We start from the raw sequence: 24274 nt of genomic DNA, 5'->3' as shown, positions 1-24274 counted from the left end.
AGTTTGGGCAGCACCACTTATTATTCAAAGGGATGTTCATTGAAAAATTTAGTGAGTGAAAGCAAACAGTGCAGACCAAGATCAGCCTGCACAGATATGCAGGCTGATCATGGTCTTCGCTGGTCACAAAGGCAAAACCACTTGCTGCCAACAGGCTAAAGGTTAAAAGTAGGATGGAGAAAATGTCCTTAATTTGGAATAAATATTTCATGTCTTTGTAATCTCTTCTGTTGTGATCACAGGTTCTCATTTGTTCTGTTTTGCTGACAGCTAAAGACCAAACAAGACCTTTACAAGTTGAGAGCTTGAAATCTGTTAATGCCACAAGATATGGAACCAGAGATATTTTTCACTTGGTTGTTTTGTAGCATTCCGAAGTGTCTTGGGGTATTTTTTGTTGCTCAGAATATTGTCCCAACCCACTTTGTGAAAATCACACAGTTTTATTTTGATATGATCATTGGTCTCATTGAAACCAGACAATGCTGTCTGGTGTTACTAGGGACTAGAAACTGGCTGTCTCTTCAGTCAGATGAAAGTTTTATAGTTTTCAGACTTGACTATGAGCTAATTAAAAACAATAAGAAATTATTTTGGCTTAGATAGTTATGGTCCACCACATTGCAAAAATAAGCACAAAATGGTTTTATTAAGTTGTGTATATGTGTATGTTTTTTCTACCAACTCTTGATGGATTTTCACTAACTTGGTACATGGTGTTGCCACATTGACCTATTTCCTTTTGTAAAATGTTAGAATTCTTCCAATAGCTGCCAGACTACTTGCTGGTGTTTAGTTTTTATGCCCCCGAAGGGAGGCATATAGTTTTTGAACCGTCTGTCGGTCTGTCGGTCTGTCCGCAATTTTCGTGTCCGGTCCATATCTTTGTCATCGATGGATGGATTTTCAAATAACATGGCATGAATGTGTACCACAGTAAGACGACATGCAGAGCGCAAGACCCAGGTCCGTAGCTCAAAGGTCAAGGTCACACTTAGACGTTAAAGGATAGTGCATTGATGGGCGTGTCCGGTCCATATCTTTGTCATTGATGGATGGATTTTCAAATAACTTGGCATGAATGTGTACCACAGTAAGACGACGTGCAGTGCGCAAGACCCAGGTCTGTAGCTCAAAGGTCAAGGTCACACTTAGACGTGATAAAGAGTAAAAGTGCAATTTGTGATGCGCGTGTCGTCGTCGTCCGGTCCATATTTTGTTGCATCTAGATGGACATGGATTTTAAATTTAAACTTTGATGATGTGGTCACCATCAGTGTAAGACGAGGTCAGTAGGTCTAAATAGAAACCTTGTGACCTCTAGAGGCCATATATTTCACAAGATTTCAAAATTGGTCAGAATGTTCACCTTGATGATATCAGGTCAGTTCGAACTGGTCACGTGGTAAAATATATATTTAGCTTGACCTCTCAACATAAGTGGACTAAAGGTGAATGTTTTGTGATACTGGGTCAGTTCGTAACGTCCGTGGGGTTCTCGTCGTAATCTTTGCTTGTGACCATCTTAGAGGTCCATTTTTTCATGAGATCTTCATGAATATTGGTCAGAATGTTCACCTTGATGATATCTAGGTCAAGTTCGAAACTGGGTCATGTGGGGTCAAAATCTAGGTCAGTAGATCTAAAAATAGAAAAACCTTGTGACCTCTCTAGAGGCCATATTTCTCAATGGATCTTCATGAAAATTGGTCTGAATGTTCATCTTGATGATATCTAGGTCAAGTTCGAAACTGGGTCACGTGGGCTTAAAAACTAGGTCAGTAGATCTAAAAATAGAACAACCTTGTGACCTCTCTAGAGGCCATATTTTTCATGAGATCTTCATGAATATTGGTCAGAATGTTCACCTTGATGATATCTAGGTCAAGTTCGAAACTGGGTCATGTGGGGTCAAAATCTAGGTCAGTAGATCTAAAAATAGAAAAACCTTGTGACCTCTCTAGAGGCCATATTTCTCAATGGATCTTCATGAAAATTGGTCAGAATGTTCATCTTGATGATATCTAGGTCAAGTTCGAAACTGGGTCATGTGGGGTTAAAAACTAGGTCAGTAGATCTAAAAATAGAAAAACCTTGTGACCTCTCTAGAGGCCATATTTCTCAATGGATCTTCATGAAAATTGGTGAGAATGTTCAGCTTGATGATATCTAGGTCAGGTTTGTAACTGGGTCATGTGCGGTCAAAAACTAGGTCAATAGGTCGAAAAATAGAAAAACCTTGTGACCTCTAGAGGCCATATTTTTCACGAGATCTTCATGAAAATTGGTGAGAATGTTCACCTTGATGATATCTAGGTCAAGTTTAAAAGTGGGTCACGTGCCTTCAAAAACTAGGTCATTAGGTCAAATAATAGAAAAACCTTGTGACCTCTCTAGAGGCCATATTTTTCAATGGATCTTCATGGAAATTGGTCAGAATTTTTTATCTTGATGATATCTAGGTCACATGTGCTCAAAAACTAGGTCACTATGTCAAATAATAGAAATAACGACGTCATACTCAGTTGAACACTGGGTCATGTGGGGATAGGTGAGCGATTCAGGACCGTCATGGTCCTCTTGTTTACAAAGCATTTTCTAGTTTATGATTTGATTTTTACCAAACTGGCACACAACTTGTATCACCATAAGATCTTGGTTCCTTTCTTGAACTGGCCAGATTCCCTTATGGGTTCCAGAGTTATGGCCCCTGAAAGGGCCAGAATTAGCTATTTTGACCTTGTCTGCACAATAGCAGCTTCATTGATGAATTGATTTTAACCAAACTTGCACACAACTTGTATCACCATAAGATCTTGGTTCCTTTCTTGAACTGGCTAGATTCCATTATGGGTTACAGAGTTATGGCCCCTGAAAGGGCCAGAATTAGCTATTTTGAGCTTGTCTGCACAATAGCAGCTTCATTTATGATTTGAATTTAATCAAACTTGCACAGAACTTGTGTCACCATAAGATCTCGATTCCTTAGTTGAACCGGCCAGATCCTGTTATGGGTTCCAGAGTTATGGCCCCTGAAAGGGCCAAAATTAGCTATTTTGACATTGTCTGCACAATAGCAGCTTCATTTATGATTCAATTTTAACCAGACTTGCACACAACTTGTATCACCACAAGATCTTGGTTCCTTTTTTGAACTGGCCAGATTTTCTCATGGGTTCCAGAGTTATGGCCCCTTAAAGGTCCAAAATTGGCTATTTTGGCTTTTGCAGCCATATAGAGACTTCATTTATGGTTTTATTTGATACAAACTTCCAAAATAACTTCAACAGCAATAATTCTTGGATTCCATGACAAATCAGATCCAAGCATAGGTTCAGAGTTATTTTATATCTGATTACCTCCCCTGATTGTAATCAAAATGGATTTATATCAGAAAGTACTTATAGGACTTATTTGAAATTTCATGATTGTCATTAGTTGGACTGAGCCAATCAGGGCAGATAACTATGGACTGATTTTATGTCAACTTACCTCCCTTTATTTCAAATTAAAATGGGTATATCTCCATAACTAATGAAGATACTGATCTGAAATTTCATTTATTTTATTTGGCAGATCCTTCTTTTGTTCACTTACAATAATTTTTTTTTTTAAATTACTTCCCTTTTACGTTACTATAAGTAGCTTATTTTTAGTAACTTTTTTATTATTGGCTGTAGGGAAAAACTGAGACCACTTTTCTTTGGTACAACATGGATGGTACCTCCAATTTTTAGGTGTATTTTGACATATCTGTACCGTGTAAGAATTTTATTTTCTTTTTGGTTAAATTTCTTCCCTTTGTTGTTCCTATCCTTTGGACTTATTTTTTCTGAGGACCTTCTTGTCCTCAAGTGCAATGATAACAGGTGAGCAATATAGGGCCATCATGGCCCTCTTGTTCATGATAGTGCATTGATGGGCATGTCCGGTCCATATCTTTGTCATTCATGCATGGATTTTAAAATAACTATGCATGAATGTGTGACACAGTAAGACGATGTGTCGTGCGCAAGACCCAGCTCCGTAGGTCAAAGGTCCTAAACTCTAACATCGGCCATAACTATTCATTCAAAGGGCCATCGGGGGCATGTGTTATCCTACGGAGACAGCTCTTGTTTTTCTTGTTTGTTTTTTTTCATGATGAGCTTTTAGCCTCTGAGTCAACAATCTGATGAATTAGGGAGATATTCCCTAAAGGAGAGATTTGTCCTCTATCTCCTCTGTAAACAAACTCATTGTGAATACTGAAATATGGACAAACAAACCAGCAGTGGCCAAAAATTACCCTATGATCAATTCACGTATTCACTGACCCAGGATCATTGCTATAGTTAGAGACATCTGACCAGTGTGCTGTGAAATTAGGTTTTTCCTCTTTCCTTGAGAGCATTTATTTTCATTAATGAAGATTTGTCAAGACATTTATACAATGAAATAGCACTTTCAAAACTCCTCTGGGAAGAAATCGGTCAATTATATAAAGATTTTCTGCTAGGAGACACTGGATAGAGACTAAATATCTAGTGTTATAATTATGCTTACCTTAATTTTTAGCTCCACTTTTCGGAGAATAAGGGGGCTATTCTACTCACCCCGGCGTCAACGTGAGCTTTCTTTGTTAAAGTTTTGCGGCAACCTTTGTTTTTCTGTCATACCTTTGTTACTATTGCTTATATCTTACTGTAAGTTCTCATAAACATTGTCCAGCATACAAACAAAGTATGTGCAAGGGCTGGGCCCGTTATACCCAAGGTCAAGGTCACCAAGGTGTTATACTTAGGTTATTTTTAAGGTTAAAGTTTTTCGTCAACCTTTGTTTTTCTGTCATATCTTTGTTACTATTGCTCATATCTTACTGTAAGTTCACATAAACATTGTCCAGCATACAAACAAAGTCTGTGCAGGGGCTGGGCCCATTATACCCAAGGTCAAGGTCACCAATGTGTTATACTTGGAATTATTTTCATGTTAAATTTTTTCGAAAGCTTCGTTTATAGACATATCTTTAGTACTTTAAAAGACAATGGCTTGAATTAAAAATATTTCTTTATAATCATCATCTGCATGTGTGGTTACAATCCCCATAATTCTATTTGTATTTTTGACAGAATTATGCCCCTTTCATACTTAAAGTTTTTTGGAAATCTTCACTTTCTGGATATAACTTTAGTACAATATAAGATAAGACTTGAAACTTAAAATGTATCTTTATCATCATCATCTGCATGTGTGGTAACAATCCCAATAACTCTGATTTGAATTTTTGACCAAATTATGCCCCTTTCATACTTAAATTTTCGGACAAACTTCGTTTTCTGGACGTAACTTTGGTACTATATAAGATAATGACTTGAAACTCAAAAAATATCTTTACCATCATCATCTGCATGTGTGGTAACAATCCCAATAACTCTAATTTATGTTCTTGACAGAATTATGCCCCTTGTTGTATCTTCCTTTTAAAGTAGAGGTCTCTTATTGAGACATATATTCATTTTACTGTCAAATCACCAAATAGTGGAGCGCGCTGTCTTACGGACAGCTGTTGTTATAATTTCTGAATGCACTGGTATCAATATATATATACAATGTAGTGAATGTACTGTTATCATTTATAAGACTGAATGAATAATAGGTAGGAATTTTCTTCTTTTTTGTTGGGATTTGAATTTAGGATAGACACAGCCAGGAAACCCATGAACACTTAGTCCTCTGAAAATTAATTATTTCACCCTATATTAAAAGGTTTTGGTGCTAGTTTTATTTCATTGACATTGTCAGTAAGTAATAATATACTCTAAAGAATAAATAAGAGAACTTTGACTGATGAAAATGATGGAAAATGTTATATATTTGTATATAAAAAAATTGCCATTTGCATAACTAACTCAATACACAGAGGACCCAGCATTCTGTGAGCATATATTCCTGTCAGACACATGATTTAAGGCATCAGACTATAGGAAGTTTTTATTTCAACATTGTCCCTTTGAGATTCTAAACACAGTTACATTTCCTTTGGACCACATAATTTTCTTTTGTACCAAAATATCAAAGGCTAATGACCCTGGGGCTTTATTAAAACTATTATTAATTGATTTATATCAAATGAATGTATGCACATTTGCATGCATTTCATGCTTTTTTGACTTGACTTCTTTGTTTATTTCCAGTTCTAGAGATTCAGACAGGGTCATTTAGGCAGAAATAAATCTTATAAGGTTTCTGTGGGCCCAAAATTTGGGGTTTGGATGAGGGAACACATAGATTTGCTTATATTTGCTTTTGTCCGCATGTCTGTCTGCATGTCAGTCCAGAGGTCCAGCTGTCCGAATTTGTATTGTGCATATCTCAAAAAGAATTTTACTTAAAATTATAAAGCATCATAGGGTTGTTATTTAGCATGGTGTGCATCTGGGCTATTGTTTGGAGTTTCACTGAGCTGGACCAGAGTTATGGTCCTTTCCTGAGTCAAAAATATGCATATAAGGCATCTAGAAGTTTGTATCACATCTGTCTAAAAAATATTTGACCTAGCGTTACAAAACATTACAGGATTTATTTCATCATATGAAGTTGTACACCTAGAGTTTTGTTAGAGATTTCACTCAGCCAGACCAGAGTTATGGCCCTTCTCTTAGTCAAAAATATATATATAGATCTAAAAGTTTGCATGTATCTCAAAAAGTATTTGACACAGAGTCATGAAAAATGTGTAGGATTGTTATTCAGCATCTCCACCCCTGTCCCACTGACTCTCATCCCCAACCCAAGATGACATTTACTTAGTCTTGCATTATCAATAAGTAACATATGATCAAACAATGACAGTATGTGGAGAGCCCAGTGTACTATGGTGACATATCTTCTTTTTAAGGGGCTAAAGGGGTAATAAAACATTGGGTTTGACTTTTTTTGATGAAGTTGTCCAAAAACGACTTCCTGGAAATTAGAGAGCAAAATTTATTTATGTTTACCTGTTTGCCTAAGTTTGTGAGTTGTACAAGGATCATAACTTTGATATAAATACCTGGTAGTTGTTCACCATCCCAGAACTCAGAACCTTCAAACTGTCTTCCACCTGAAAAATAAGAAGTTTGTCTGTAGATCCAAGTCTGTTTTTAATTATTTTGTCAGATGTTAACAAATGCTGAAAGAAATAAATCAGATTAAGTTTCTTGTTAATTGGATAATCAAACTTCAGGGTATTTGTCAGAGATGAGTTTTTCTTGCATACTGTCATGTATTGGTGTTTACAAGTAAATGTGCCAGACACAATTGCTGTATAATACAATTATACTTCCTGGAAATACATGGCTTTGAGAGATTTGTTCCATATAACTGTCTAAAGATTAAAGCTCAATTTTTTTAACCCACCATCATCAGATGGTGGGCTATTCAAATCACTCTGCATCCGTGGTCAGTCATCCATCCATCCGTCAACAATTTCTCATTATCGCATCTCCTCAGAAACTACTGGGGGAATTTTGACCAAACTTTGTCAGAATGATGTATTGGTACTCTAGTTGTGTCCCCCTGAAAATCAGACTGGTTCAACAATTTATAACTTACATAGATTTGTATAGGGAAAAACTTTGAAAATCTTCTTGTCCAAAACCACAGGGCCTAGGGCTTTGATATTTGGTATGTAGCATCATCTAGCGGTCCAAGATTGTCCAAATTATTTAATATCAAATATGGCCCTGCCCCGGGGGTCACATGGTTTATATAGACTTATATAGGGAAAAACTTTGAAAATGTTCTTGTCCAAAACCACAAAGCCTAAGGCTTTGATCTTTGATATTTGTAATGTAGCATCATCTAATGGTTCTCTACCAAGATTATTCAAATTATTCCCCTAGGATCAAATATAGCCCCGCCCTGGGAGTCACATGGTTTGAATAGACTTGTATAGGGAAAATTTTTAAAAATCTTCTTGTCATAACCTTCAACATTTATATTTGGACCACATGTACAGTTTTGAGTAGCTAAATAAACCTTGACATGAGTTGACCTTGATCTTGACCTAGTGACCTACTTTCACATTTCAAGTGATTCTGCCTTTGCGACCAGCGCAGACTGATCATGGTCTGCACTGTTCACTGTTCAGTCAGTAAATTTTCAGTGAACACCCCTTCTAGTAATAAATGGTATTGCCTAAATTGAATAATGGACCAGTCCATTTTAGAAATTTAGCAGGCTAAAGGTTAAACTAGTTTGTCAGCATGAACTACAGGCAAGGTGAGACTGAGGAAACACTTTTAATTAAGAACTGGTAATCTCAAACCAGATTTTGTTGTTGTGTAGCATCGATGTTTGGAGTCTAGATGACAAAGAATTATGTCGCAAATATCTGAACAACAGTTTGAGGACATTGAGGTTTATGATTTACAACCTTTACAATATCCACCTCAAGTTTGCCTGCCTTTTCAGCATGTAACATTTGATGCTGTGTGTCATACAAACAATGATTTTGTTTTGTTGCATAATAATGTGACACTTTCAGTCTTCCTTGTGTAATAGGAAAGCAAGTTGTGTTGTTTCAGTATCCAGGAGAAATGCCTCCTCCTCATGGTGTGATAATAGGTGTTACTTTATTTTGTTTTTGCTATGAAAAGCGCCATTTCTGCAGTAATTTTCTTCCATTTTCTTGAATTCTGACAGCTGAATACCAAACAAGACCATAAGGGGGATTTTAATTTGGTCTTGGAATGTACTAACGCTGCAGAATAAACTTGGATTCTGAGATATTTTCACTTGGTTGTTGTTGTTTTTGTATTGATAAATGTAAGTGTCTTAGAGTAATTTTTGTAATTTTTCAGGGGCAAACGAAGAGAAGAATTAAAATTGTTACTAATAATACAGTGTCCGGAAACAAACAGATTTATATCAGTTAACTAAACTGGTCGTGCTATCTGATTGTAATTGGTTGCATGAGGAAAAGTGAAAAAGTGTTTAGACATGAAATTCATTACACATCAATGATTTGCTGATAAGCCTGACTGACTTAGCTCTCACCCAACATATAATGGTAACATAAAGCTTTAAAAAGGGGGTTTTCAAGTTGTTATATTACTTATATTAGTAACTAAGTACAGGAAAATATCACAATTATAATTTTTATGCCCCCGAAGGGAGGCATATAGTTTTTGAACCGTCTGTCAGTCTGTCGGTCTGTCGGTCTGTCGGTCTGTCAGTCTGTCCGCAATTTTCGTGTCCGGTCCATATCTTTGTCATCGATGGATGGATTTTCAAATAAGTTGGCATGAATGTGTACCACAGTAAGACGACGTGTCGCGCGAAAGACCCAGGTCCGTAGCTCAAAGGTCAAGGTCACACTTAGACGTTAAAGGTCATTTTTCATGATAGTTGGGCGTGTCCGGTCCATATCTTTGTCATCCATGGATGGATTTTCAAATAACTTGGCATGAATGTGTACCACAGTAAGACGACGTGTCGCGTGCAAGACCCAGGTCCGTAGCTCAAAGGTCAAGGTCACACTTAGACGTTAAAGGTCATTTTTCATGATAGTGCATTCGTGTCCGGTCCATATCTTTGTCATCCATGGATGGATTTTCAAATAACTTGGCATAAATGTGTACCACAGTAAGACGACGTGTCGTGCGCAAGACCCAGGTCCGTAGCTCAAAGGTCAAGGTCACACTTAGACGTTAAAGGTCATATTTCAACATAGTGCATTGATGGGCGTGTCCGGTCCATATCTTTGTCATTCATGCTTGGATTTTAAAAATATTGGGCATGGATGTGTTCCACAGTGACGACGTGTCACGCGCAAGACCCAGGTCCGTAGGTCAAAGGTCCTAAACTCTAACATTGGCCATAACTATTCATTCAAAGTGCCATCGGGGGCATGTGTCATCCTATGGAGACAGCTCTTGTTTTATTTTTAGCTCATCTGATTTTTGAAAAAAAAGGTACTGTAGTCACTTGATCGTCGGCATTGGTTAAAATTTTTACCTTTTCTCAAAAAACTGTTTTCTCAAAAGTTTTGCATGCAAGTTACTCTCTCCAAAACTAATGCAGAATGATACTGATTTGAAACTTCTCATGTATCATGTGTCATGTGTCTTCGGGTTATAAATGCTAGGTGATAACATCAAGTCCCATAACTCTGACATGTATTTTGATAAATTATGTCCCTTTTGAACTTAAAAACCAGGTTAAAGTTTTGCAAGCAAGTTACTATCTCCAAAACTAATGCAGATACTGTATGAAACTCTATAGATATTTAAACATTTAGGGTAATATTCCTGCTTCTGGGATAACAATTTGAATAGTCGAGCATTGGCTGTCTTATGGACAGCTCTTTTTTTCATCAATTAAAATGAGTAAGAAGGCCAAGAACCATAACTCTTTTCTTGCATATTGTCCAGCACTTTCAGACGAGCGATGGCACCTGCAGGCATTGCGCTTGTTATTTTTTGTGTCAAAGAAGCCATTTAATATTTAGCCATTTTATGTCTTCAGTAGCTTTAGCTTCAATCAACAATCTTCCCTACAGGACAGATTGTCTATCTCATCTATAAACAGAGTCATTGCAGATACTGAAATATGGGCAAACAAACTGTTTGAAGCAAAAAATTACCCATATGATCAATTCATGAATTCACTGACCCAAGATCATTCCTATAGTCAGAGACATCTGACCAGTGTGCTGTGAAATTAGGTTTTTCCTCTTCTTCAGAATTTTTTCAGAAGATTTGTCAAAACATTTAAACAATGGAACAGCACTTTCAAAACTGTATTGGGAAGAATTGATCGATTTAAGGTGGAAAACTTTTTCGTGGGGAACTTGACACAATGTTGAGATTGTTTGATGGTTACTGTTTGGGCATTTATAATACCATATTAAAGGCTCAGTTTAGTGAAATTTTTATACAGAATGTAAAACTTTATATCATTCCCAGTGGTATGTTCACATAGTTGTATTATAAAACATGAATTTTGTTCATAGTAGTAAATGACTTACTTTATATGATACGAGGGTCATTTGATTATCAATTATCTGTGTGACCAGTCGTGATAATTTAACAAAACTTGGCCTAATAATCATTTACGTCAATTCCTTTTTTTCCGGGAAATTTAAGCGCGTTAACTTCGATGACGTCATCAGCGCTCACCTTCCATTGACTTCACTCAAAACAACATGGACGTGGTAACGTCACAAGACCAACGTATTTACATAAAAATCGAGTGCCGCTGAAACAAGAGTGCCAGGGAAATTTTTATTGCCTTACAAGCAGCTTGCGGCGAATGCTCTCTTTCATATTTTCAAATAGCGAGATGGGTAAATGAATTTAAGAATGGCAGAATTACAGTGAAAGACCACTAGTGTGCTGGATGGAATATCAGTGCAACGGACACATACAATATTGAAAAAGTGAGAAAACTATTGGAAACAAACAGAAGACTTACATGTGAAGAGATAGCCCAGGAAGTTGACATTAGTGTTGGCTCTGTTCATTTCAATTTTACGGAACAGGTTAAAAATGCTCAAGGTTTCCGCACAGTGGATGCCCAATGTCTGACGTCAGAACAGGCAGAATGTCACTTAATAATCACTACAAACTTGCTTTTGTGCTTTAATGTAGAAGGACGGAACTTTCTATCCAAAATTGTAGCAATAGATGAGGCCTGGATAAGATGTTACGAGCCGAAAATGAGACGACAATCAGCAGAGTGGCATACTCCGAACTCTCCAAGGCCAGCAAAGTTTCATCGGGTTCAAGGGAAAATCAAGCAACTGATGATATTCGTATATGATATTCGTGGAGGTCTGACAAGTCACAAGGTTCCGGTCGGTCAAACTGTCAACAGTGCATACTACATGGAGTATATTAAAAAATGCTTCAGACCAGCAATGCGTAAAAAGCGCCAGAACTTTTAAAAGCCAGACCAATCATACTTTATGACAATGCAACCCCACACACCTTTCAGAGTGTGACGTCACTGATTGCGGATTATGAGTGGGAAACGCTTGATCACCCACCATACTGGCTTGACATTAACCCCTGTGACTACAACTTATTCCCGGGGCTAAAAGAGAATATGAGGGGAATTTGATTTGCTGACTTAAATTGAGATTGAAAGTGCCGTGGCTCCAATCCCTTCATTTGTTCTGTCATATTTCTCATATATAAGTTTTTTTCATTAACAGTGGAAGTATCTCCAATTTGTTCTTTCTATAATGATGTTTTTAATGCCCCTTGCTCCGAATGTGGTTCAGTTGTCAGATAATGTGTTATTTTAAAGGCTTAGAATTTACTTATAAATGTTTGCAGTATTTATAAAAAAAAACACATGCAGCCAGGGAGCCAGGATACATCCTGGAAAGGTTCCCTCACAAGACATTTAGCTCTTTTAAGGGGCTGGTGGAGCTGAAAAAAATTAAAAAATTTAAACCACTTCTTTTCATGATCTGCTGGATGGATCTTCATCAAACTTGGTCAGAAACATCATAAAAATGTCGCTTCCTAAATTTCTTTAGATGCATTTGGCCCCATTTAAGGGCTGCTAGAGCTAAAAATAGGAATCTTTTTAGATAACTTTTTCTAATGAATTGCTTGATGTATCTTTATCAAACTTGGTCTGGAACATCACTATAAGGTCCCCTTCCAATTTATTTTTAATGCTTTTAGAGGTGGCTAGAGCTAGATAGGAAAACCTTTAAACCAATTTTTCTCATGAATCGCTTGATGGATCTTAATCTAACTTAGTGTGTAACAGCATTGTAAGGTCCTCTCCAAATTTCATTCAAATTTGGGCACTTGGCCCCATTTAGTGGCAACTAGAGCTAAAATTAGAAAAATCTTTAAACAACCACTAACCTTTAAACCGCTTGATAGATCTTCATCATACTTGGTCTATCGCATTCTTATAATCTCTGCTGTTGAATTTCTTCAATCAGGGAATCTTTACCCTTTTAAGGGGGTACTAGAGCTAATATTAAAAAAATTTCTAAATTGAATTGCTTGGCGGATCTTCATTAAATATCCTGGTAAGGGCCATTATAAAATTATTTAAATGGGCACTTAGCTTGTTACTGTATTCATGATTCAGCGTGTCACATTTATATTCAAGGTCAAATATATAGTTATGGTCAGGATGAGCAAACTTAGACCATTATGGCTCTCTTGCTTCTCTTTAGTTATGCCCCTTTTTTTTGGACTTTGAAATATTTCAGCTTTGTCTATGCATTGTGTTCTCAAACTGACACATGATATACTTCATTAGAATTTAAAAACAATTATTATACTGTATTTTTTTGATAACATGTCTTCCAATGTCACACTGATATTGTGGTGCTCCAGTCAAACCTGTATTAAGAGCCCACCAAGGGGACTGCCAAAAAGTGGTCTCTTAATAGAGTGGTCTCTTAATAGATTTTTAGTAACACCAGTAAACCTGTATTTTTGTACTTTTAAAAAACTATAATAATTGAGCCGTGCCATGTGAAAACCAACATAGTGGGTTTGCGACCAGCATAGATCCAGACCAGCCTGCGCATCCACGCAGTCTGGTCAGGATCCATGCTGTTCGCTAACAGTTTCTCCAATTCAGATAGGCTTTAAAAGCGAACAGCATGGATCCTGACCAGACTGCACGGATGCGCAGGCTGGTCTGGATCCATGCTGGTCGCAAAGCCACTATGTTGGTTTTCTCATGGCACGGCTCATATATACTATAAATCATACATTTATTATACACTCATTTACAATGTTTGTCAAATTAACAATTCTGCAAAATAAATGTTTTATTTGTATTAATTGATATAACTAGTCATCATCATCATAATCATCATTACTTTTTCTTAAAAAAGTCTTCAATCTTAGTTTGCATGTTTCCCAAGTCCGATGCAATAGCTATGGCTCGCTCAATAATCAGCAGCCCTAAAAAGTCAATAAATGAATTTCATTTAGTATGTTATGACTTACCCTTAATTTTCTTTTTAAATAAAAAATATCCTCTTTAACTGACAGAACCGGAAGAAAACTGGAAATGGTAATATTTTTTAGCTCACCTGAGCAATGCTCAGGTGAGTTTTTCTGATCGCTCGATGTCCGGCGTCCGTCGTCCGTCGTCTGTCGTCGTCTGTCGTCCGTCGTCTGTCAACATTTAGCTTGTGTATGCGATAGAGGCTGTATTTTTCAGTTAATCTTCATGAATGTTGGTCAGAATGATAACCTTGATGAAATCTAGGCCGAGTTCGAAAATGGGTCATCTCAGGTCAAAAACTAGGTCACTAGGTCAAATCAAAGAAAAACCTTGTGTATGCGATATAGGCTGTATTTTTCATTTAATCTTCATGAATATTGGTCAGAATGATAACTTTGATGAAATCTAGGCCGAGTTCGAAAATGGGTCATCTGGGGTCAAAAACTAGGTCACTAGGTCAAATCAAAGAAAAACCTTGTGTATGCGATAGAGGTGGTATTTTTCAATTAATCTTCATGAATATTAATCAGAATGATAACCTTGATGAAATCTAAGCCGAGTTCGAAAATGGGTCATCTCGGGTCAAAAACTAGGTCACTAGGTCAAATCAAAGAAAAACCTTGTGTATGCAATAGAGGCTGTATTTTTCAATTCTTCTTCATGAATATTGGTCAGAATGATAACCTTGATGAAATCTAGGCCGAGTTCGTAAATGGGTCATCTCGGGTCAAAAACTAGGTCACTAGGTCAAATCAAAGAAAAACCTTGTGTATGCGATAGAGGCTGTATTTTTCAATTGATCTTCATGAATTTCGGTCAGAATGATTGCCTTGATGACATCTAGGCCGAGTTCGAAAATGGGTCATCTCGGGTCAAAAACTAGGTCACTAGGTCAAATCAAAGAAAAACCTTGTGTATGCGATAGAGGCGGTATTTTTCAATTGATCTTCATGAATTTTGGTCAGAATGATTGCCTTGATGAAATTTAGGCCCAGTTCGAAAATGGGTCATCTTGGGTCAAAAACTAGGTCACTAGGTCATATCACGTAAAAACCTTGTGTATGCGATAGAGGCTGTATTTTTCAATTGATCTTCATGAATTTTGGTCAGAATGATTGCCTTGATGAAATTTAGACCAAGTTCGAAAATGGGTCATCTGGGGTCAAAAACTAGGTCACTAGGTCAAATCAAAGAAAAACCTTGTGTATGCAATAGAGGCTGTATTTTTCAACTGATCTTCATGAAATTTAGCCAGAATGATTACCTTGATAAAATCTAGGCTGATTTCGAAAATGGGTCATCTCCGGTCAAAAACTAGGTCACTAGGTCAAATCGAAGAAAAACATTGTGTATGCAATAGAGGATGTATTTTTCAATTGATCTTCATGAAATTTGGTCAGAGTGATTGCCTTGATGAAAACTAGGTCGGTTTTGAATATGGATTATCTGAGGTCAAAAGCTAGGTCACTAGGTCAAATTAAAGAAAAATCTTGTGTATGCGATAGAGACTGTTTTTTTCAATTGATATTTATGAAATTTGGTTAGGTTGATTGCCTTAATGAAATCTAGGTCGAATTTGAATATGGGTCATCTGAGGTCAAAAACTAGGTCACTTGGTCAAATCAAAGAAAAAACTTCTGTATGTGATAGAGGCTGTATTTTTCAGTTGATCTTCATGAATTTTGGTCAGAATGATTGCCTTGATAAAATCTAGGTCGAGTTTGAACATGGGTCATCTAGGGTCAAAAACTAGATCATATCTAAGAAAATGCTTGTTTTATCGCAAGAGACCAATTTTTTGGTCCAATCTTAATGAAAATTGGTCAGAATATTTGTTTCCATGAAATCACTAGGTCAGACATGTTTTACACTGTTAGGGAGTGTTTCTTAGGTGAGCGACCTAGGGCCATCTTGGCCCTCTTGTTTTGGTCAGCACTAAGTTACTTATCTTCATGACGGTTGGAAAGCTTGATTCAGTTGCAATATAATGTGCAAGACTAGTGCGAACATAGCTACCGATTTTGGACAGGTGCAAAATGCCTTAAGGGAAGATGGTCTCGGCCTTTTACTAGACATATCTTTGCAGATTGGGACATACTTTCGGTGGCCGCGGCCGTATAAGAAAAAAGTTGCTTAATAGAATTAATTTTATGTACTGAAAACATTTGGGAGGGATTTTATATGGTCGTTCAATAGAAAAGTTGCTTAATACAGTCACATGTATGATTTTGACTGTATATTATTCTTTGAATCAGGGTATAAAATGCCATTTCATATAGGAGCTTGCAAGTAAATGATTACTAATTTCCCATTTTTTTGTCCAAATCTCACAGTATCATTCCACAAACATTTCATATACATTATTCATTACCACATTGAAGATAAAAACTTGTTAACTGGGATGTTCCATCTTTTCAGATAGTCTTTATATCAGTTAAGCACTGTTTTCTGAGACAAGAATGTGACATTTACTCAGTGTACATTACAATTTATGACTCATTTCTCCATTTTATCCATCTAGATACTATTAGTAACAAAGTTTATCCTGCTTTTTCTTGAAATTATACGACGAAATCTTTTATTATTATACAGCATTTTAAAGAACTCTGAGGATAGTAACAGGAACTTTATTAATTCTTTTTTATATCTTAATTTGTCTTTGATTTATCATCAAAACAATTTTGGATCAATATTCAGATCCTATTTTTTAGACTTCAGATAGGTTACTGTTGTACCATGCAAGCATTTTAAACAAATCTGGTATTACAGTCTAATTTGACAAATTAATTTGCAACTTCTGTTTGAAAGCTTTTAATTGTGTTCAAATACCTCTTTGGGAAATCAAAATCTCATCTACAATTCATATGATGCAAAGATTTTGGAGGCATTCTGAGAAAATCAGAAATGAAGCATGAATAATTTAGATATGGTATTTATTATTTTCTCCTAATGGGTAGGTCTTGTTCCCACACAGTACCGGTAATCTCCTGATTCAAAACACAGTCATAATTTTCCAATGAAAAGTTTTAACCTTTGATATAAAGGAAACTTTTATTCTAGGCATTATGGGAAAAATAATTTAATAGAATTTGCTTTCTGGTTAATGTAAGAACTTAATAGTTCTGAAAATGTATGAATAATTTTGGGCACTATAAAAATTCATAATTGAATTTGACTGTCTATCACATTTATCACTGTTAAAATAAACTTCATAATTACCCATCCCTTTAACCCTAAATATCATGCTGGACATGATTGATTTTGCCTTCGCGACCAGTATAGATCATCATCAGCCTGCACATTTGTGCAGTCTGATCAAGATCTGTACTGTTCGCCATTCAGTCAGTATCGTTTTGTGTGCACCCCTTTAACAGTTTATGGTACTGTCCAAACTGAGAGATGGACAAGTTCATTATAGAAATTTAGCAGGGAAAGGGTTAATATGAGAGTATCAAAAAAGTGAGCATTTCTTTTTATTTCAAAGTAACAATTTATAGTTTTATGTTTGTGACTGATGAACTTTGAGTTATTTCTACTATGTGAACAGAAGGTATACTAGACACTATTTCATATTTCAAAATATGACAATTACTAACAAAATAGTTTATGTAAATGTAAAATTAAGTTTATGTGTATTAAATGGTACTATGTATTGGTTTGAATTAGTACACATTGAATATATGCACAGTATACATGTGTACTACTACTACAAAAACTGGAAGTTTTTTAACAAATGTTTCTGCATGACATTTAATTATGAATATATAGCTCTAAAAGCATGTTTGATGAAGTTAAATACATTTGTTGAGGATTTTTTTTACATGTCAAGATAAAATATTTAAGTTGAAGATGGATATCTCTTTAAAAATACCTCCAGTGAAAATCTATGTATTTATATAAGCACTCAGTAAGTGTAAATGATGGGATGTTAAAGCTTTAGAAAATGTATTACTTGACCAAAATGAGATCAACACCCACCTCTTTAAGTCGATATTTTATTAATTTTATTGAAAGTACATCTAGATTTCTGCTATATTACATAGAAATGTTACTGCATAAAATTATACATTTGAAGCTTTTTCAAACTAATGGTAATTGGAATCAGTAAGTAGAGCATGCTTGTTTAGCTAAAACAAAGATGTATAAATTTTTTCTCAAATTTTTTCCGTAGTAACACATTCCTCTTAAAAGCAGTCATTGGTCAATATTTCTAAGATATACCAACACAAGATGTCCATTTAAATAAAAGTTAGCATGTAGAGTAAATAGTATGGTCAGGCATTTCATCTACAAGCAGTCTTCTCGTTTAATATATCATCTTTGCAGAACTAAAGAAGAACTCTTACACTGCCTCCATCAACTTGCTTAGAGCTGGGTTTTTTTGTATACAAATAAGGAGAATGTTTTTATTCAATATTCTAGCTGAACGGGATGATTTCATTGACTTTACTGAGAAAACCCCATCAACAGCATTACGAGCTTTATTGACAGCAACACGATTTGTTCCATATAATAAGGACGCCTCGTTAATTTTTCACATCAGTTCGGAATTCTTGTCATGGAATTACAGGGATATGTTATAATGATTGTAGAAATGAAAGATAACAGAATACGACTTTATGGTAAGACATTAATCAAATATTGGCAATTCTCTTGCTCATCTTTTTCTCACAGAATGGATTCAGAACTACAGTGATTTCTGCTTTTTTTTTCCTTAAAGTGATAGATACAAATCTGTCAAAATAAGAAATAACAGAGATTCTGATGAGAGATTTAATATAGGGATTATAACATTAGAGATATGTGTATTGTTTATCAATTGTTTTATACATACAGTCGAATACCGTTACCTCGATATTCAAGGGACTGTAAAAATTGCATCGACGTATCCGAAGTTCGACATAACGATATCGACTATCAGGGACTACTTTTTACTTGTGTCGGACGTCTATATTGTCATTATATCCAATGCTTTTTTTTCAAAGGGTTTGAAAGGGGAAAGAAATTAAATAAAACGTAAATACGTTTTTAATTTTATTGACAAAACATCTTAATTAAATAGTACATACATGTACATACATACAACTTTTTAATTTTTCAAAATATACGTGTAAACATTAGCATTTTTATTCCTTCCTTAAACAAGTCTGAATGCAGCGGTAATGTTCCTAGTTGATTAGTCATTTTGACTGTGCTTCGATAACGAAAATTTGCCAGTTAAATACGAATATTGTTACTCAATCGTAAATTGCAGATTTTTACTCCGTCAAACAGAAAAATATTTCATCCAAATTAGTTGTTATATTGGAAAACAGCCTGAGCGCTTGCACGTTGTTTTATAATTATTGGGAATTAAATGCAAACTTCCTGACATTTAAATTGGATTAAAGATTAAATAACAAAAAAAAAAAAAAAAAAAAAACAACAACAAACACACACACTAACTCGATTATGATTAATACATCGCCGGACAACAATAGGTTGATTTTCACACCTTACAAATAACATGGATATTTTTTGACACGCTGTGATATCGACGAAACAAGGTGTAAAAACAGTACAGGTAAGCTGACGGGACTGAAAAATCTCATCGAGCTAAACAAAATATCGAGCTAATCATATCGAGGTAATGATAAATAATTACATTAAAATATATAGAGAAAAATCGGGACCGACTAAAACACATCGTGCTAAGCGGAGTATCGAGCTAACCGATATCGAGGTAACGATATTCAACTGTATTTGAAAATCACTGCCATATTGAAAATAATGAGATGTGTTTGGCAGTTAATTATACACTTACAAAGCAAAAAAATGTATAATTTAATTATGTAAAAAAAAAGTGATGTTTCATTGTGATGTTTTATAGTCAAAGCATGCTTTAAAAAGTCTTGATTTATGAAACTGCGGTTATATTTAGAGGCGTCCATTATGTTTAAACAAAATTGCATATCTTCTGTTAGGGATTTAAGTAAGAAACAAAAAGTTCCATCATGTTTCTATATTAGAAATGTATGTTTGTTGCCTTCTATACAGCTTTAATTTATTAATATGAAAGTACATATTTCTGAAAACCTGAGTATTTTTGGGATATTATAACAATCTGAAGTAAAAGGCAAGCTTTAAAACAGTTTGTGGTCTCAATTCGGTAAATCATCTATTTCCACCCTATCAAAGATAGGGAAAATGGTAGTAATAGTAATTTTACAAACTTTAATATTTCAAATGAATTTTAGCTTAAAGCACAAATTTTTCAATGCAAATCTTTGACAAATATTATTCATTTGTTCTTAAATTTATAATATTTCTGAGGCAGAGTTTGCTTATCAAAATATGCTAAAAACAGTCAAATTTTAAAAAATACTCTATGTCCAGCATAAATCCAACATGTATTTTACACTCATAGAACATAAAATGAGTTTAAATGATCATACATCAAAGTTTCAAACAATTCCATTACTTGACCAAAATTGGACTGACCATATTCAATGTTGGTCAGCTCAATTTTAGTCATATAATAGATTTGTTTGGAAATTTTATGGCTGTTTATATTTTATTGATTAAAATTGTTAAAATGGAGTGAAAAATACTGTTAGCTCTGAGTACAAGGGCTGATTGGAGTGATTCATCTGGTCTAAGGCAGTTTTACTTATATTTCCTATAGTCATGTTGCTTCTCTTACACACCAGTAAACAGGCAGAACATTACAGAAAGTGACATATGAGCCATGACATGAGAAAACCAACATAGCGGGTTTGCGACCAGGTCGCAAACGCACTACCGTATTTTGGTGTTTATAGGTTGTGGTAATGTATAGTCCGCATCTAATTTTTGCTCTGAAAATGGTCGGAAAATTTAAGTTCTAGCATATTAGTCGCAGTTAAATTTCGGATTTTTCCCCCAGCAAAATTTAATATTTACCGGCAAAAAAGTTATGGCGGCGGCCATATTGCTGCCGCGGACTGAATTATTATCAGAATCTGATTGGTGGAAATCAGACAGTGTTATTTTCGATCCCAACCGTTTCGTACCAACAGTAGTATCGGTAACAGACTACATCAAAGAAAAGCGGCTTTTTGACAATAATTGGCAGCAGACGGTTTGCGTTTACATTCTGTAATTATGCAAGTTTAAGTGTGAATTGTTTGCACAGCAATTATAACACCTTTCCGTGTCATGTAATTAACCGCGTTCTTTTGATTCTGAGTAAAAAGATTAACAAAATATCTCTTTTTGGATTTTTTTCTTTTATTTAAAAATCAAAAGTAAAAAATTATCTTTCAAGTTTTTTAATACGCTAAAAAATAATATAAACAATGTTTGGAATGGAGGACGGATCTGTCCGGATTTTATCCAACCCGGAGTACATGTCAATGGCGTCCAGTAAAACAAAAGTAGAGACAAACGTAATTCAGACTGCAAAAACATCTTTGAATTAAAGTCATTCGTAATTTTAATAGTCTGTATGGGTTATTTACGATATATTTTATTGAAAGTAACCGCTATTGGTTGAAAAGCCGCAGATATTGATGTTTTTTATCCATTTTGTTCGTTTGTAACAGATGCACGTAATTTTGCGAGAGCTACGGTCAGAAAATTGACCCGAAAAAAAATCTCTGCTGGCAATGTTCTGTCGTATAGGTCGCAGGAACTTTTTCAGGCAGCAAAATGGGTAGAAAAAGTGTGACCTATATGCACCAAAATACGGTATGTTGGTTTTCTCATGGCGCGGCTCATATTATATCAGTGTGACAAGCTTAATTTTGAGAGAATTTTTTTACTAGTGTTATATTGTCCTGTTCTGTTGACCTTGATGTGGCTCTAAGACTTAGAGATATAACTATGTGCATCTTTCACTGGAATATTCTATTGTTCAATGCTACTTTCAAATGAAAGAAAACCATTATCAAAATGTATATAACTATGTTAACTATAAAAAAATGTTTTTGTAGAGCTGCATCATGAAGTAATAGTCATTTGTTAAAAAAAACTGCCATAATTCCTTTAGCGGTAGTATAGTCTTATGGCAGTTAGTTATTTTATGTACTATTCTTAACCTAACACACAATACTATTCATGTTATATGCTCAGACATGTGAATTTTCCTATTCACTGTATAGTAATTGGTAATTTTTTTCAAATATGTTCATTTTTGTCAGATATTAAATTTAGGCATTATCTAACTTTAATAAATCATGTGCAACATTCTGGTAACATAGCGACTTTTATATTCTCTTATTTGCACCTACCAAATTTGGCTTGTAAGGAGGAATTTGCGTCAACTATGCTTATTTAGAATTAATATGTTCTGTTAGATAAGAGGATAAGTTATCGATTTTTGAGGAAAAGAAAATAGTTTCAGTGTTCCACCTAATTGGGTCACATTATGTAAAACACATTTTAGACAATAATAAGACTGTTGAGAGGATTTAAGTACAGATTTCGACAGATTTATCTCTGATAATCTAAGATTTTATGCCTAAGCTATGATATTGACTTTGTCCAGCATGGTGGAATTCTGAAATAACTTGACAAATGACAAATCATAAGACACATGAACCCAGTCACCAGATCACTCGACATTGGTCTTTAATAATGTTCGTCCTCCAAACATCTGTCTCTCATCCTTCTAAACTATGACATTTCCTCTGAAACAGCTAAAGCTTAGCCTTGATGTTCTTTGCATGTTAACTAATTCCTCTGCCAAAGTTGTTTGAATAAATTTATTCCATGCAGAAATTTTATTGTCATGGCAATGAAAAAGAAAAACATTAAAATTCTTCTCCAAAACCACAAGGTCCAAAGCTTACATATTATTTTGTTATTGTTATATTATTATAGCATTGTTAAATTGTTCTCTACCAAATTTACTCAGATCTACCAGATTTTTTCAAAGCATGCCCCTGGGCTCAAAATTGGCTCCAGTGGAGTTCACTTTTTTGTATAGACTTACATAGTAATAACTTTTTCTTGTCTAAAATGGTAATAACCTATAGCTAAGCTTAGATATTTCACTTACAGCATTACGTAGTGGTCCTCTACCAAGTTTGTTCGTATCATGCACTGAGGGTCAAAATTGGCCCTGTCCTGGGATTGACTTGGTTTGCATACACTTATATAAGAAAAACTATAAAGTCTTGTCTAAAATCATATTGAACTTATATATTTGGCAAGTGGCATTGTTTTACATCAACTTCCTTTCATATATCTTCAGTTGAACTATAAGCACCTAGTAACCATTTAGGACAGGTGAGGGATATAGGGCCGTCATAGTGATCTTATTGTATATAAACTATTGAGAAAACATTTTGTGTTATTTTGTTGTTTATGGTGGGATTTCATAATAATATGGCATTAACGACCAACATAACAAAAAAAAATATGTTAAGTTTAAGAACCATGTTGCCAGCTGAATGGTCAAGGTCTTTGTAGGCCTCTTAACTTGGTCAGATTTTCTATGATCATGACAATAATTGTTTGTGTTTGGTCAAACTTGTATTGCATGGTGAGATTTCAAAATAACTTGGCACAGATGACCACCTACAAGATGATGTGGTTGATGTTAGAAGATCAAGGTTTTTGCTGGCTATTTAATAGGGTACATTTCCAGGTATAAATTTTTAGCTCACCTGAATTTTGTTCAGGGTGAGATATTAGTATAGGGGCATAATCCAGTGTCCTACATCCATTGTCCATCATCCTGTACGAACATTTTTACTTAAACATCTTCTCCTCTCAAACCACTTGTCAAAATTACAAACTTGGTCAATAGCATCCTGGTATGGACCTCTAACTAGTTCATTTTAGACTAAGATCCTTTCCAAACTGTGTTCAAATGTAGGCACTTGGGCCCCTTATAGGACCAGTTGAGGTCTGTAACATCATTATAAGGTCCTCTCCTAAATTGTTTTCAAATGGTAGTGTTTGACCCTTTAGCCCCTATAGCTAAAAGATAAGAATGCCTTGGAATGACATTTTCTCATTAACTGCTAGATAGATCTGCATTAAACTTGATTTGTAGCATCATTGTAAGGTTCTATACCAACTTTTTTTTCAGTTGATGGAACTTGGCCTGTATTAGGTGTTGCTAGAGCTAAAAATAGTGATGTGTTAAAATGACTTCTTCTCATGAACTGATGGATGAATCTTCATCAGACTTAGTCTGGAGCATACTTTTTCGGAAACACTATTACTAAAAATAGAAATACCTTTAAAGGACTTTTTCTCATAAAACACTGGATGGATTTACTTCAAACTTGGTGTGTAGCATAAAGTCTCCTGCCAATTTTATTCAAATTGGGACATTTGGCTCCAT

At 35.2% G+C, this 24274-nt stretch overlaps 1 protein-coding gene across 4 annotated transcripts in view; it reads left to right on the top strand.

Moving 5' to 3' along the window:
• LOC123530664 (protein PALS1-like) overlaps positions 1–24274 on the top strand; it is a 101155-nt gene that overhangs the window by 16880 nt on the left and 60001 nt on the right. The window contains exon 1 of one of the 4 annotated variants that reach the window (XM_045311430.2): positions 18503–18581. The exons of the other annotated variants lie outside the window; for them this stretch is intronic. Coding sequence (XP_045167365.2) covers positions 18518–18581 — 64 coding nt within the window. The 5' untranslated portion in view covers positions 18503–18517. Of the gene's footprint in view, positions 1–18502; positions 18582–24274 lie in introns of those variants that run through there. 4 annotated transcript variants of the gene reach the window in all.

Source organism: Mercenaria mercenaria, chromosome 1 (assembly GCF_021730395.1).
Source record: "Mercenaria mercenaria strain notata chromosome 1, MADL_Memer_1, whole genome shotgun sequence".
In the NCBI taxonomy this organism is placed as follows: domain Eukaryota; kingdom Metazoa; phylum Mollusca; class Bivalvia; order Venerida; family Veneridae; genus Mercenaria; species Mercenaria mercenaria.
The sequence above is the reverse complement of the archived record's forward strand: the minus strand, read 5'-3'. Positions and strand labels throughout refer to the sequence as shown.